General features: G+C 40.6%; 1 protein-coding gene across 3 annotated transcripts in view; it reads left to right on the top strand.

Annotated features, from left to right (window-relative positions):
* The first annotated feature begins 10,037 nt into the window (after positions 1–10,037).
* Positions 10,038–15,033, top strand: part of GPRC5D (G protein-coupled receptor class C group 5 member D) — a 7,366-nt gene continuing 2,370 nt past the window's right edge. For 2 of the 3 annotated variants that reach the window (XR_002825764.1, XM_023741575.1), the window contains exons 1-2: positions 10,038–10,932; positions 13,316–13,369. Coding sequence is in view for 2 of the 3 variants with exons in the window: in XM_023741575.1 (XP_023597343.1) it covers positions 10,038–10,932; positions 13,316–13,332 (912 nt within the window). In the remaining variant the exon portion in view is untranslated. The remainder of the gene's footprint in view (positions 10,933–13,315; positions 13,370–15,033) is intronic. The other variant, XM_004387328.2, reaches the window with a different exon arrangement.

The following is a 15,033-nucleotide window of genomic DNA, read 5'->3' as shown; positions in this document are numbered from 1 at the left end:
CTGCTTTAATAAGTAGACTTAATATCTGAACTCACCATAATAGTTTGCATATTGATAATGAAGGTATCAAAGTCATTTAAAGGTGTTAGTGTCTTCGGTAGGTTAAACAGTATTGCTTAACCTTTTATATGGTTTATACTATCACTTTCTTTTAAAATTCTGTAGCTCAGCCCAGCTCAAATCATCACAAAAACCATTGATGTTTTTCTTTTTCAGAAAATATACCTGGAGAAAAGGAGAGGAAACATTTCTTTAAGTCCAGAAAGATCAAGAAACTAGGAACCCTTATGGTGCAGTGGTTAAAGTGATCAACTGCTAACCTAAAGGTCGGCGGTTCAAAGCCACCAGCAGCTCCATGGGAGAAGGATGAGGCAGCCTCCTTCCATAGAGACTTACAGCCTTGGAAACCCTATGGGGTTGCTATGAGTCATCAAATCGACTCAAAAGCAGTGGGTTTGGTTTTATTAGAGGGGTAGTTAGCAGATATTCAAATCCAAGTCAGACTCCAAACCAGTGCACATTTGATGAGATTAGCATTCTTCAAACTTTTTACTCCAACCCACAGTCATAAATACATTTTACCAACAGACACACACACCCCTGAAACAGAAGTTTTATGAAACAGTATTTACCATTACTACCAAAGGTAAAATAAAGGCTTAAAAAGTTAATATCAAATATTATTTCATTGATATTTACATACAGTATAAAAATTCAAAATAAAGGGTAGAGAAATAAAATTTAGACATGATTCTTATTTAGTGAACAGATGTGCTTACCTGGTTGTAAATTCGTTCCAGTGGAATACACGAGGGCAAGGCAAAGTGTATATCTGGTACACTGTTGAATCTGATTCTTTCCGTTTTTAAATCCAATCAGAGTTGAAAACCCTAAAAATTCGCACAAGTAGGTTATTGTGTTTGGTAATGATAGTATTACACTATTTAGCACTGGAAATTTTTCTTTAAGCTTAATCCAGATAATAAGCATACTATCTTTTAATCATTCTTCAGTATAAAAATTAAATGCAATCATTTATTCTCTTCTTTTATCACAAAGTTTAATTCAATTACTGATTCAGGGTTTTGAGAAGCAAATGGATCTTTTACCCAAATGCTTTTCTTTCAAGCTTCAGATTTTCTTTTGGAAAGTAATGATTGGGACTTTGAGACCAAAGTAAGATGTAACAATATCTTTCATTTTATTTCATTCAAACTGATTTTATAATGTCCCCTTCTATGTGGTGCAACAATGTTGGGAACGTTCAGAAGCTAGAATTATTACATTTATAAGGAAATTTCTAAGACTTTAGCATGAGCATCCTTTAAATGGAATGCAAATGCCTCTGGGATTATCTAATCCTATAGCAATACACGCCTTTAGCTTTGGCCACACAATTTTACAACTCTGTAGAGATACAAGTTAACTTGTAGAAAACAGATACAATGCAAATAATTCTTGCATATAGACATGTACATAAATTTCTGTTCGGTGGAAGTTCAATTGAACAGCTGTAACAAGAGAATCCATTTCCAAGATGGCTTCTTCATTCACGTGTCTGATGCTTTGGCAAGTATGGCTGGAAGGCTGGGCTCAGCCATGACCAGAGAACTTCCATGTGGTCTTTCCACGTGGCTTGGGATTCTCAGAGCACATCAGCTGCGTCCCAGGAGAGAGCATCTGGAGGCCAAGTATTCCAAGAGAACAAGGCAGAAGTTACTAAGCTTATTTTGACCTAGCCTTGTAATTCATGCATCATCACTTCCATCACATTTTATTGGTTACAAGAGAGTCACTAAGGCTAGTCCAGGTTCAAGTGGATGGGAATTAGATCCCACCTCTTGACGGGAGGAATGTCAAAGTATTGCAGTCAGCTTTTAAAACTGCCATAATTCTGGAATCCTTAAGTGTGTTTAACATGTTAAAATATATCATCATTTTCTCCCATAATTTAGATTTCAGTTAAGAATGTCAAATATATCAGGTAAATATGCACTTTGATTATCCAAATATCATGTCCAAAAATATTTGCAAAATGAGATCATTTTCAACTCAAAAAAACTCAATACTATTTCTGAGTTTATGTTCCATGCTTAGTTTAGTACTTTCTCTCGCGGCAGCCAGGAACTTGGCTATACTATGGTCAAGTGAATATGGTCGGTTCCAAAATCTGAACAAACTATTTCTAAGTTTTGCTCACTGCATCTCATTTGATTTCAACAAATCCATGAAGTTCAGTTAAATTTCTTTAGATGCCACAGATTCGTGATGATGAATAAAACATGGTGGTTAGTAGTTTTGAACAATTTTTAATAACTCTGCCATATTTTCTGGTCATATTTGTTGTCCACACTTGTAATCTCTTTATAATTTTTCCAGTTTAAATTGTATTGAATCAACAATGTACTTTTTCAACTCAGAGACTATATTCAGCTGAAGTGAACTTAAATGTAAACAATGCAAACCCTCCATAAAATTGTCTCATCACTCCTATCTGATCTAACTAAACATGTTGGCAATTTGAAACGTCAGTGCTTTTATCCAGTTGAGTCACAAAATCCATACCAGGCTGTAACGGCATTAAAAGCCTTGCTTCTCTGTGTTTGGCAGTAGTGCAGATCTGATGAGCTATTATGGTGTAATTTTTAGTTTAACAGTTGATTTATCATTTTATCATCAAAAATCACAGGTACCATTCCATATATCCTGGAAAATAATTTTTAACAGCTGTATGAGCAGCTTTCTTTCTGTCCTGTATGCTACTAACTAGATGATAATAAGGCTTTTTCATTAATAGTAGTTGAACAACTACGAAAGTGTTGATAACTTTGGTGACATTTGAAGGGCTTATTGACAGTATATCATACTGTTTACCAGGTGTGTTTTCAATTTTGAAAGTTTTAAGTTCTCATTCGTAAGAATATTATTATCAATAATGCATAGGGTCTGTCCTTTTTGTTAGGCTTTGTGTATTTTACAAAATCACACAAATAATTTTCATTATAAAGTCTTGTACCTCTTTTTTCCTTTTTAGAATGCAGTTCAAATAAAATAAAAAATGTATTAAAGTCAACATTTTTTCTCAATATTGTCAGATTTACACTTCCAGATCCAGCAGTTGAACTTGAAGGTAACTCTATATTTTTCACATTATCCATTTTCATCTTATAATAATAAAACAACCCAATGTAAGAACAATTTATACGAGTTCATTTAAAATATCGTAGTAGTCACAAACTGGAAAAAAAGTCAGATGACTACTTTCCAAAAAATACTCATAACTGAAAGTCAGTTGAGAGTCTTAACAATTTGCTGACTCAAATAAAATTCTCCTGTAGTTTACAACTAACTGCACATTATTCCCAGTTGCCATCCAGTGGATCCCAACTCACGGTGACCCCATGAGTGTCAGAGGAGAACTGCACTCCACAGGGTTCTCAGGTTGACTTTTTAGAACTAGATCATCAGGTCTTTCTTCCACGTCACCTCTGGGTGGACTCAAACCTCCAAACCTTCAATTAGCAGCCGATCACATTAACTGTTGACATCACATCATTGTATATAATATACAATTAAACTGTACGATGTCAGCACTCCTGTTACAGAATTGATCGAATTAACCACCGTATACCAGAAAATCAAATGAGATGCTGTGGTGCTATGGATCACTTTTGTGAGACCTTTCTCGTCATGGTCTTGTAATTCCTACCCAAGTGACTGGGCGGGACTGGGTGATAGGGTAATTGTGGCCCACCAAAGGGATTGGTCAGCTCTGCCATCCCGCTGGACTTGAAATGAGCTACCCCAGAGGCAGGAAAGAAAGGATCCCACCACCACCAAGGAAGAACAGCCAGGAGCCAGCATGTCCTTTGGACTCGGGATCCCTGCGCTGAGAAACTCCTGGATGCAGGAGACAGAGAAAGAGAGCTGCAACGCTGAAGGCAGTGAGAAGCGTCACCAGAGACCTGGCAGCAGAGACCTGGCAGCAGAGACCCAGCAGCAGAAGACGGCGTGGTAGGCTTCCCAGCCCACAGAGAGAGAAAGCTGAGTGCCTTTGGGCAGAGGCCTGTGAGCACGGCTGGGAAGAGGCTGTCCTGATGGAAGAACTGTATGCTGAGTGTTCCTGAACCTGAACTGTAACTGTTACTTCCCTGATAAACCCCATAATCGTGAGTATTTTCTGTGAGTTCTGTGTGGCCATTGCAATGAATTATCGAACCCAGCAGAGAAGTAGAGAGTGCTATGGGAGGGACAGTTGGTGTCAGAATTGGTAGGGATGGCGGAGAGAGGAGGCATGTATGACCTCCGCCTCATAGGAATCAGCCTTGGGCTGTTGATCTTAATTCTCCTTCCCACTTGTGAAGTTAGAGGAGGTCAGACACTGCCCACATGCCATTTTTACAGATGCCCAGGGCCAGATACATAATTTGCTGGCCCGGTGCAAAATGAAAATGCAGGACCACCTAGGGCTAGGGTCAGGAATATCAATCTGCCTTTCCAGGGCCTGCCATCCCAACCCATGGTGGATGGGTGGCCCCAGATAAGGGTGACGGGGGTCACAGGGCACAGGCAGAAAGGCAGAGCCTGAGTGACCCAGGACCCCAGGAGGTGGTGTTGAGTGGGTGGCTTAGAACTTGTCCCAGGGAGGTGATGGGAGGCAGAACTGTGCAGGAGCTGAGGCTCCAAACCCCCAGCACGTGCTCCATTGTCCCATCCAACTTCACTTACAAAACACAAATTCAAAGATAAAATTATTGAGAACTTCAAGGTGGTGACCATAGAGAATTTAACTTCCAGCACAGGACTCTTCTGAGCATGGAGCCCTGTGCAGCTTCACTGGTGGCACACCCATTAAACCAGCCCTGGAGATGTCAGTGAGCCCAAAAGTGAATTATCCATTCCTGGCCAATGCATCCTGTCTCTCATGGCCAAGCAGAATAGCTGCAGTATGATTTGCAAGATGAACACTATGTGATACAATAAACTTAATAAAACTGTGTATCCAAAAAAAAAAAAATGTGATGCACTTTCATAATCTACATTTTTTCTTTGTATTTATGAGCCACTAAATTCTTCCCATTATTACACCACACCACCTTCCAAGAGCACTTCAAGTCCCAGCAGAGGCAAAAACCTAGGCCTCCCTGGACTGAAGAGGCAAGGCCAGCCTGGCGCTTCTATATTAATAGCACCTGGACTCTCACTTGGAGTCTCTGGGAGGTGCAAACTAGTAATGCATTCACCTACTAACCAAAAGGTTCAAGTCCACCCGGAGGTTCCTTAGAAGAAAGTCCTGGTGATCTGCTTCTGAAAAATCAGCCGTTGAAAACGGCTATGTTACAACAACAACGGGAAAAAAAAAAATAGCTGCTGAGGCAGCTTATGTACAATCAAAAACCTCATGGGATTTGATTTCTTGATTTGGAGTTTAGGATCATGGTTTCATTGGACATCCCAGTTAACTGGCCTAAAAACATGTTTAGTGTTTCTGTTCTACCTCCTATTTTGATGCATAGTTCCTGAGGTCTTAAAAGCTTGCAAGCAGCCATCCAAAGCACAACAATTGGTCTCTATTCAACTGGAAGAACAGAGAAAGAAGAGAGTCAGAGTCAGGAATAAAAGGAGGATATGGCAAGTGTGGCTAATTGCCTCCATAAGCAACTGCCTTCTTTGCCATGAGACCAGAAGAACTGTATGGTGCCTGGCTACCATTACTGAACATTTTGAACAGAGATTCTATAGAAGAATCCTGATCAAAAGGAGGGAAAAAGCAGAACAGAATTTCAAATTCTCATGGAATCCAACTTCCTAGAGCCATGAATGTTGGATGAACCCATGAAACTATTTCCCTGAGCTAATATTGAAACCTTAAACCAAAAATATTCCCTGAAGTCTTCTTAAAACCAAACAATATTTTAGCTTAAGTAGTAAAAAATGTTTGCCTTGCACATTATGCTCTTTTAAGAACTATCTATATGGGATCAAATTGACAACAGCAACTCGAAAGATTAGATAGAACCTTAGGGGGCGGTGGGTTTATGTTAAGGAATAACTCATAAGCGGAGGGTGAGAATGGTTACACAACTCAAAGAATGTGATTGATGTCACTAAATGGTACACGCAGAATCTGTTAAATTGTGTATGTTTGGCTGTGTATACTCTCAACAACAACAAAATAAATAAAATTCTATTTAAAAAAAGCTAAAGGAAATTGATAAAGTTATCCCAAAAAGTTGATACAATAAAAGATACTCAGCCTTGAAAATAAATAAATAAATAAAAGTTGTAACCAAAAAAAAAAAAAAAAGCAGAAAACCTTATGGAGCACAATTGTACTCTGACATATATGGGATTGCCATGAGTCAGAATCAACTCAAAGACAACCGTTTTTTGTAGAATCTTGTTAACCAAGAAGCAATTGTCTCTGATCCCAGGGGGTCCCACACTCTATACACCTGTATTTCCCTAAGAGTTTGTCCTTTGAGCTGGAAAACATCAGGAAAGACAGTCTGGGATAGCAGCAAAAATACCGAGCAAGAGTCAGGCAACCACAGCTGTCTCCTCTAACACTCTACAACCTTGGGTACATCCCTTCATTTCTCTAGGTGTCTGATTCCTTGTTGTGAAATTACTCATATTATAATACTGGCGCCCTTATTATTAATCATTAATGAAAGGGTTAAGCGAACCTAACCCTTTAACCTCTAACATCACCTACAGCTCTGTTCCATGAGAAGAAAACAATGCAAAAAGGTGTTTTGGCAAAAGACCTTTTGCTTCCTGCTTCTTTTATCTCCGTTTTTAATGAACTCATTGTAATCGATATATTTTGATTCATCAAAGCTGTACTGAGCTGTTTGGACTGATGCTGTTGCTACATAAAAGGCAAAAGAAATGGGGTGTGAGTAATGTGGACTTGTAAAAGGGGCCCTCATTTCCTTAAGGCCTAGCAACAGATGGATTAATTCTATAACCCCAGATTTTAAAATCACAGTAATTAATACCTAGGACAGGTCCTTTTATCTAGGGTGCTCAAAGGGCTTTGTGGTAATTAACCCATTAATTCACCACCTCAAGCCATCAGGAGGGTGAGGAGGAGTCACCTGAGAAGACTAGCAAGCCAGAAAGAAAACATCCCAACAATGAGGAATGACCGTGACTGAACAGCCTGAAGGGGTCCCTTTCATCCTTCTTGGGGGTAGGGTCACCAAAATAGTTCTCGTGGAAGAATTAGATGGAAAATCCTCCTAGTGTTCTACTGGCAGCCACTTAACCACTCACTGGGCTTTTTGAGTGAATTCTCATGGATGTCACATTTCGTCATCTGGAAAATCCCTTTACCCCTAACTTAAGCTTTCCTTCAGCCTTCACAGCTTCAGACAAACCACAATGATGCCCAAAGCAAGTAAAGGGGAGGATTCTTGTCTCTAGAATTTTCTTCTCTCAAAGGAGAAAATGGCTTTTTAAAGTTAAGGAATCTCTAAAGATAGAACACCACTTCAGAACAGATTTGTCAAGGATCTGTTAAGTTCCTGACTTATTTGCAGGTGGTTTCCATGAGGAAGCATCTGTGAAAGACCAGACTACTAAAAAGTGCCTTCCACAAAAGCCTGGAATTCTATTATTAGAGTCATCCAATTAATCAATCCATCCAACACCTAGAAAGTGCCCCGCACTGGGCACGGTGCTATGGGAGCATGAAATGGGGGGCCTGACCCCCAGGCAGCTATAAATCTAATCAGGGGATGAGGTTCATACAAATAGAACAGCAGCGAATGATTCGAGGCAGAAAATACAATTTTTATAAATTTGGCTAGGACAGACCCTAAGTATTCTAGAGTTCGTGGTGGGAAGTGATCAGTGAGGATGAGCGTGATCAAGGAAAGCTTCATAGAGGAGATAAGATGAACTGTATCTTAGAGGTAGGGAAAGCATTTGGATGGGTAAACAGGATGGATGGGAGTAAAGCAAGAGGCAGTCCCGCAGAGGGCAACATCTAAGAGTAGACAAGCAGGTATGAGCTCGTTTCTTTGTGGCGCAATGGGAAAACAAACTTGGCTAAACCGCAGGGCCTGAAGATCTGAACGAAATAAAGGTTGGATGGGAAAGGCAAGGCCAGATCATGGAGCATCTTGAAACCAGACTAACATGTTTAATGTGCAGTGATTCGGGGTCTTCAGAAGTTTTCTGTCATAATGCAATTATGCAGGAAAAGAACAAAGGAGTAAATTTTGGGGAGCAGTTGGCATAGGCCAGACACTGACCTGTGGTCTTTATTATATACCACCACAGGAGAAAATTAATACATGATACCAATATCACTTTGAATTGTGAATTCTTTTATCCTGAGACCTAGGAATGTCCTGATAAAATGAGACCTAGACAAGAGCATTCTGATGGAGGTGAGGAGGGCAAGGATGGAGGGAAACGACAGCCAAAGCCTTGGGCAATGCCAGAAATGACTGGCCCAGTTAGGGGCCCACACTTGATGGACTGCCAGGACCTGGAGAATGATTTCCAAAACAGAGGAAAAGACAGTAGTAGACTGGACTTTCTCTTTTGGAAATTCACAATTTTACCAAACACTGCCCTTTTGAATGAACATAATCGTTCTTGTTCCTTTGTTGACATGGAGGCTCTTTTGGATCTTACAATCAAAATCAAGCTGTGGGGAAATCTCTGGAGATGGCTTTTCTAGACAGTGTGTCCGAAGAAGAATGAAGTGTCCTGGCCAAATGAGGGCCTCTCATAGCTTCCTGAGCACATGGAGTGTACAGGGAGGAAACAGAGTTCTAAATTCATATCCCTTCAGACCCACCTCAGGCTAAGGTGCCTCTGGTCAGCAGTAGAATGAAAAATAATTGTTCTCTGCAAAGTTGCTGTGAAACTGGAATAGGTGTGTCTTTCTGTCCTTGCGGTTCTTTTTATTGATGCTGCAGGAACTTGAGTGAGGGCATACGGTTCTTCCGCCCATTTGGGAAGAGATTAAAGAAGCTGAGGTTGTCTCCTTACTCATTGGCAGTTACAACTTCGCCATCACTACAGCCTCAGCTGCCAGAGTGGACACAGAGAAGGTAAGTGTCGGAGGTAAGGGGCCATGCCCACAGCTATAAACTTGGATCACTCCAGCCATCTGGCTTGGGAATAACTGAAGGGGAGTAGAACTAGGAGTATTTAATTGTGAAGTACTTTTTTCCAAGTGAGTATGTGGGATGTGGACTTTGGTTTTAAACTGTCCAAAAAGTTATTTGAAAGCCAGCACCATTTTGTATAATTCTTTGATCAACAAATAGTAGATGTTTAATAACAACCTGTTGCATTGGGTTGACTTGAATTGAGTTAAAAGAAGGAACAGTCACTAAAATTACGGGAAAAATCACCTGCCTGACTTCTTCAAGCAGTGGATCGGTGCCTAAAATGACCCAGTGATCCATTAATGTTGGCAACTCTTATTCTGGAGCCGGTATAACTGGATTTCCATCCATCATGCAAACATTGTTATATTCATTTTATGAAAAAGATTCTGCATTAGCCTTCAGAAAGCCTTGGTGGAGATTGTGACATAGATATGGATGAATAATCTAGAGCCTTTAAGGGGAGTCTGTTCTGCTTTGCCCAGCAGAAGGATGGAGCTCAGCTAGTTTTGAAGATTTGGGGTTGTTTCTCTCATTTCTTTTACTGGCATCGCATACACAAGGGCTATAAATTTGGGGGTAATATATGTGACAGTATTTCCTGTCCCTTTGGACCATGTATATATATATATATTTATATTTATATTTGATTTTTTTCCTAGGGAAGCATAGCATATGGATAATATAACTTGGCTCTCTCCAGAGTCCTAGTGACAATTTGAGGAAAGCCATTTTATTCACTATGCCCAGGGGTCTTCATTTTGGAATGAGGCACATTATAGTGTCCTTCCCAGGACTATGCAACGGTGTTCATGTGGGTGAATGTAAAGTGATAAGTTTGTCTTACCTTTTTTCTATAGGGGATCAGAAGACCATTCTCTCAAGGGCCGACTATAAGTCACCATGTATGATGACTGCATTGAGTCCAGTGGGGACTATTACCTTCTCTGTGACACTGAGGGGGCATGGGGCATTGTTCTGGAGTCCCTGGCAGCAATTGGCATAGTGGTTACAATTATACTGCTCTTGGCATTTCTCTTCCTTATGCGAAAGGTTCAAGACTGCAGCCAGTGGAATGTCCTCCCCACCCAGTTCCTCTTCCTTCTGGGTGTGCTGGGGCTCTTCGGCCTTGCTTTTGCCTTCATCGTCCAGCTCAATCGGCAAACTGCCCCTGTCCGTTACTTTCTCTTTGGGGTACTCTTTGCTGTCTGTTTCTCATGTCTCTTGGCTCATGCCTCCAACCTGGTGAAGCTGGTCCGGGGTAGAGTCTCCTTCACTTGGACAACAATTCTGTGCATTGCTATTGGTTGCAGCCTGTTGCAGACGATCATTGCCATTGAGTATGTGACTCTCATAATGACCAGAGGTATGATGTTTGTGCACATGACACCCTATCAGCTCAATGTGGACTTTGTGGTACTCCTGGTCTATGTCCTCTTCCTGATGGCCCTCACATTCTTTGTCTCCAAAGCCACCTTCTGTGGCCCATGTGAGAACTGGAAGCAGCATGGAAGGCTCATCTTTGTTACTATGCTCATCTCCATCATTATCTGGATCACATGGATCTCCATGCTTATGAGGGGCAACCCACAGCTCCAGTGGCAGCCCCAGTGGGATGACCCCATCATTTGCATTGCTCTGGTCACCAACGCATGGGTTTTCCTTCTTCTGTACATCATACCCGAGCTCTGCATTCTCTACAGTTCATGTAAGCAGGATCGTCCTTTACAAGGCAACACTTGTCCCGTGCCAGCCTACCAACACAGCTTCAGAGTGGAGAACCAAGAGTTCTCAAGAGGTACTTTCCAGGGGGTTCAGGGAACGGGGAGGCTCCCCTGTGGGAGAAACAGGAGAGAAATGGGGCAGCAGGATGAGCCAAGAAGGAACAAAAAGGGAGTGGGTCAGATTTTAGGTGGGTGACTTTGTAGCTCAGGCATGGAGATGAAGACACCCAGAATCAAGAATAAACTTTTATTAAAAATCAGTTCTTCCAAACTATAGAGATTTATGGGGAGAGACCAAAACAGGAATGAAATCAAAGGCTCCAGATAATGAGGGTGTGGCTCTGAGTATGCATGCTGGGTAAAGGCACCCACTATAAAATGAGTGAACCAGCCACAGACTAGGCTGGGGCTGCTTTGGCCATTTAGTACAGAAGTCAATCCTGGCAACAGTGATTGACACTTATAAAATTGAAGTCCCCAAGCTAATTTACCCAGATATAATAATAAACTGGTTTGTAGGGCTCATCACCACATTAAAGTCACAATACCCAATAGCTTCTGGATTTTTACTTTTCAAACCCTTCATTGCTTAAAACTCTTCCAGGTTTAACAAAAAGCAACAGTAAGAGCCATTAAATCTGAATCCTGGCTAAGGCTCAGATATATAGTCATTAGTGGGAATAAAGCAACTTGCTTATGTGACATTTTGATAATAATTTTTTATCCTTATGTAAGACCAAGCTAGCTGACTATACTTTGTTAAGGAATAAGATACATTATCCATGACAACAAGGATGCTTGGACCCCCAACAACCTGGAGGAAATAGTAGCTAATTTCAGTTATCTGGAAATATGGCAAAACTCATTAATTCTTGTATGAAACATCTGGCCTATTATTCATAACCCAATATCATCGTTTTACGTCAGTTTTGTGTCTTAATAGGCATCTGATTTCTCACAATTTGTTTCTAATGTGCAAAGATGGTGTTATTTTATATATTGTATAGCACATACAATGTTCACTAAGCTCAAAAATTAATAGAAGCTTTCCTTTTAAGTACGTACACTTTTTTGAGCTGTAGTCTATGGGTAATTACATATTCAAATTAAATCCTGTTCAGATAGATGCATCCATCAATTCTTTTCAGCTCCTTTGACCGAGAGTCGGAAATTGACACCATGCGTGCTTCCTATAAAAGTTTTTAACTGCTTGTTGTGATGCATAATCTGGTCAGTGAAGTTTGTGGTAGAATTGCAGAGTCAACCTTTCTTGGAACTGCGTCTCACAGTTATCAGCAGAAGATAGGATAAAACTGCTTGCGTTTGTTTTGTTTTGTTTTTTAACTATGTTTCCAAGAAACAAAAGCCAGACAGAGAGAAAAAAAAAAAAAAAAAAAACTCTTGGAGTTTCATAACAACCCAGTACACACTGGGACTTGTAGTGACCGATATTCCGTGCCTCCAAAATACTGATAAGGCAAGTGTTTCAAGCACTCTAAGGAGTGTCTGAGATGAAGAGCAAGGGCTTGAGGCACTACCGTGTTCCCTGGTCTGGTCAGGACTAAACTTATTATTCAAGCATGATTCAAAAATTATTCTGCAAATGGTCTTCAAGGCCACTGTAATATGACATTTGGTGAAAAAAAATATATATATGCCAATAGTGTAGTAAAGAGCATAGAGATTGCTCTGCGATTAAGCAGAAAAACCAGAAACTTAGGCTCAGAAAATAGACTCAGAATTTAGGTAACCTGGGGCAAGTAAAAATTCAAAAATTAGAAGAATGAATAAAACTCAGTAGAAAGCGCAGGAGTATGCCTAGCTAGGAAAAACATACAAATAGATACGGAATAGTAAGAGTCAGGAGAGTACAAGCAGTAACTTGAAAACCCTAAGCGTTCTCAATAGATCCCGAGCCGACGGTGGAAAACTAGCTTATCACTGTCCTTGTTTCTGTTTGCTGAAGACACAAGCCCCACACTGCACGAACAGGCATGCGGTCAGCAAGAACAGCCGCACGCTTGTGCTCAGTACAGGTCGGTCTGCCCCTTCTAGCTCTAGGATCCATTAATGAGAAGTGTGGGGACCTCGGAGAGATTCCATGGAAAACCACAAAGATGATTAAAGAGCTGTAATATCAGACCTATATGGACAGGTTAAGACCACGAAACAGAGACGGTAGTCATTCTTAAGTGTTAGGTGCCTTTCTCACCGACGATTCAAGTTCTCACTCTAAATTGTTTGGATCCGTGAGGCATGCATTTGTCACGTGACTCTTCTGATTCATGCTATTCGTGGTTGTGACTACAATCACAGAATTATTCCATTACCGCTGGGCTATGGGAACCAGAATTATTCGGCTGAGGGAAGAGTAGGACGAGGGGTGATTAGCAGGGAATGCCACAAATATGAAGACCTCTCCCTAAGAGGCCGTTGTCCTGTGTTTCCCAACTCCAGCTCAAAATGATGACTGAAATGGACTCAGGCTGAAGCAAGATGAAATAAGAGTTGGTGAGCACCGAAAAAGATCATCAGAGAGGGTTAAGGACTCCATTTCCCTGGAAGTCTTTAAAAAGATTAGGCTTTATCTCTCTGAAGTGGTTTAAGGACCTAATTCCAAGATACAAAAACATCTGGATGGAGAACATGCCATCAAGCATGTTGCTACAGGACCTCAAACAAATGAGTATAAATACCCCTTGCCCTGTGTTATGAATGTGTTCCTGGAAAGCTGTATAGTAATTGAACTTTTAAAGTCAGTTGCTCTTTTTACTAAGCATTTAAAATGTGATGTAATTTGCAGAGATCTTAAATATGGAAGAAAATAATTCAGGAATCTTTTTTATGAAAGGAAATCTTTTCTTTTAATGACTGCCTATTTTATCAGTTTTAAATTACTTAGAATTTTGTTATTTCGAGTTTGCTGAAAGTAAGATCCATCTATATTTGAAAGCATCACATTACTGACTGCATTTTTGCAGCCAGTGTTTGAGTTTGGACAAACCTAGTATGATTCTTTTTTAAGGTACTAGGACAAATATAATCAATGAGTCTACATGACATAAAAATGGGTCAAAGAGGTGAACCAAGAGAAAAGAATTCCAGCAAACATAAGTCATTCAGGTTGTTTTATTTAGCAAACACCACCTTTTGCTGAACATAGCCCCCTTTGACAATTCTCAACTGTTTTTTTTCTTCAAGGTACCCATCTTACCAGGGGAAACCCACTTTGAATGGTCCCAAGCAGTATAATTTTTGTTCGTTTTTTTGTGGGAAGCTCTTTTTTTTTTTTTTTTTTTTGTCACCCTGAAGAGCCACAGGTCACAAAGAGAGAATTGAAATAAAGCAGGGAAGAAGACAGTGAGCCATGGGCAGGATTCGCTTGTTTGGTCTGAGGACAGATAAAGTGAGGAGAGTGATGTGACTAGAGATTCGGGGAGCATCAGCATCAGCAGGCAGCATGGAGCAGAGAAAAGAGCAGAATCTGGCCCCACACATCATGGCTTTGAGACTCAACTCTGCCTCTTATGAACTTTGAGACCAAACCAAGGTCCTCAACTTCTGTCAGCCTCAAACTCCTTGTCTTTACAAGATGATTATAAGGTCCCTGCTTCCTCTACATGTAAATGCTAGGTCTTACTTATTCTATTGAGATTTCATATCATGAGGTGGTTGCAGGTTTAATACAGAGGAAGACTCAGCCCTTTGATAAAGTCATGAACCATAACTAGAGCTGTAAGAATTGGGCTGCTTTAATTCATGAGCTGATCTGATGACACAAGATGGTGGAGGAAAGTTGGTTGCCAGGAGACTGAGTGTGAAGGAGTCTTGTGATACCACCAAGAACAAAGTTTAACCAAGGATGAGTTCCTTCTGCTATGTAGCAAAGACAAGCATGTCATATGTCACAGAATCAAACCCCTCTATAAAGCACCTGTAGGAGGAGTATGACGGAACATCAATTATAACTACACTAACACCACCACCAATAATAATAATATACAGGAGACAGTACATATGGTGTTTTCTATATGTCGTTATTGTTGTTATGTGCCATTGAGTCGATCCCGACTCACAGCAACCCTATAGGACAGAGTAGAACTGCCCCATAGGGTTTCCAAGGAGTGGCTGGTGGATTCAAACTGCCGACATTTTGGTTAGCAGCCCAGCTCTTA

Source organism: Trichechus manatus, unplaced genomic scaffold (assembly GCF_000243295.1).
Source record: "Trichechus manatus latirostris isolate Lorelei unplaced genomic scaffold, TriManLat1.0 scaffold00184, whole genome shotgun sequence".
Lineage (NCBI taxonomy): Eukaryota > Metazoa > Chordata > Mammalia > Sirenia > Trichechidae > Trichechus > Trichechus manatus.
Note: the sequence above shows the minus strand (reverse complement) of the source record. Positions and strands in the feature narration are given on the sequence as shown.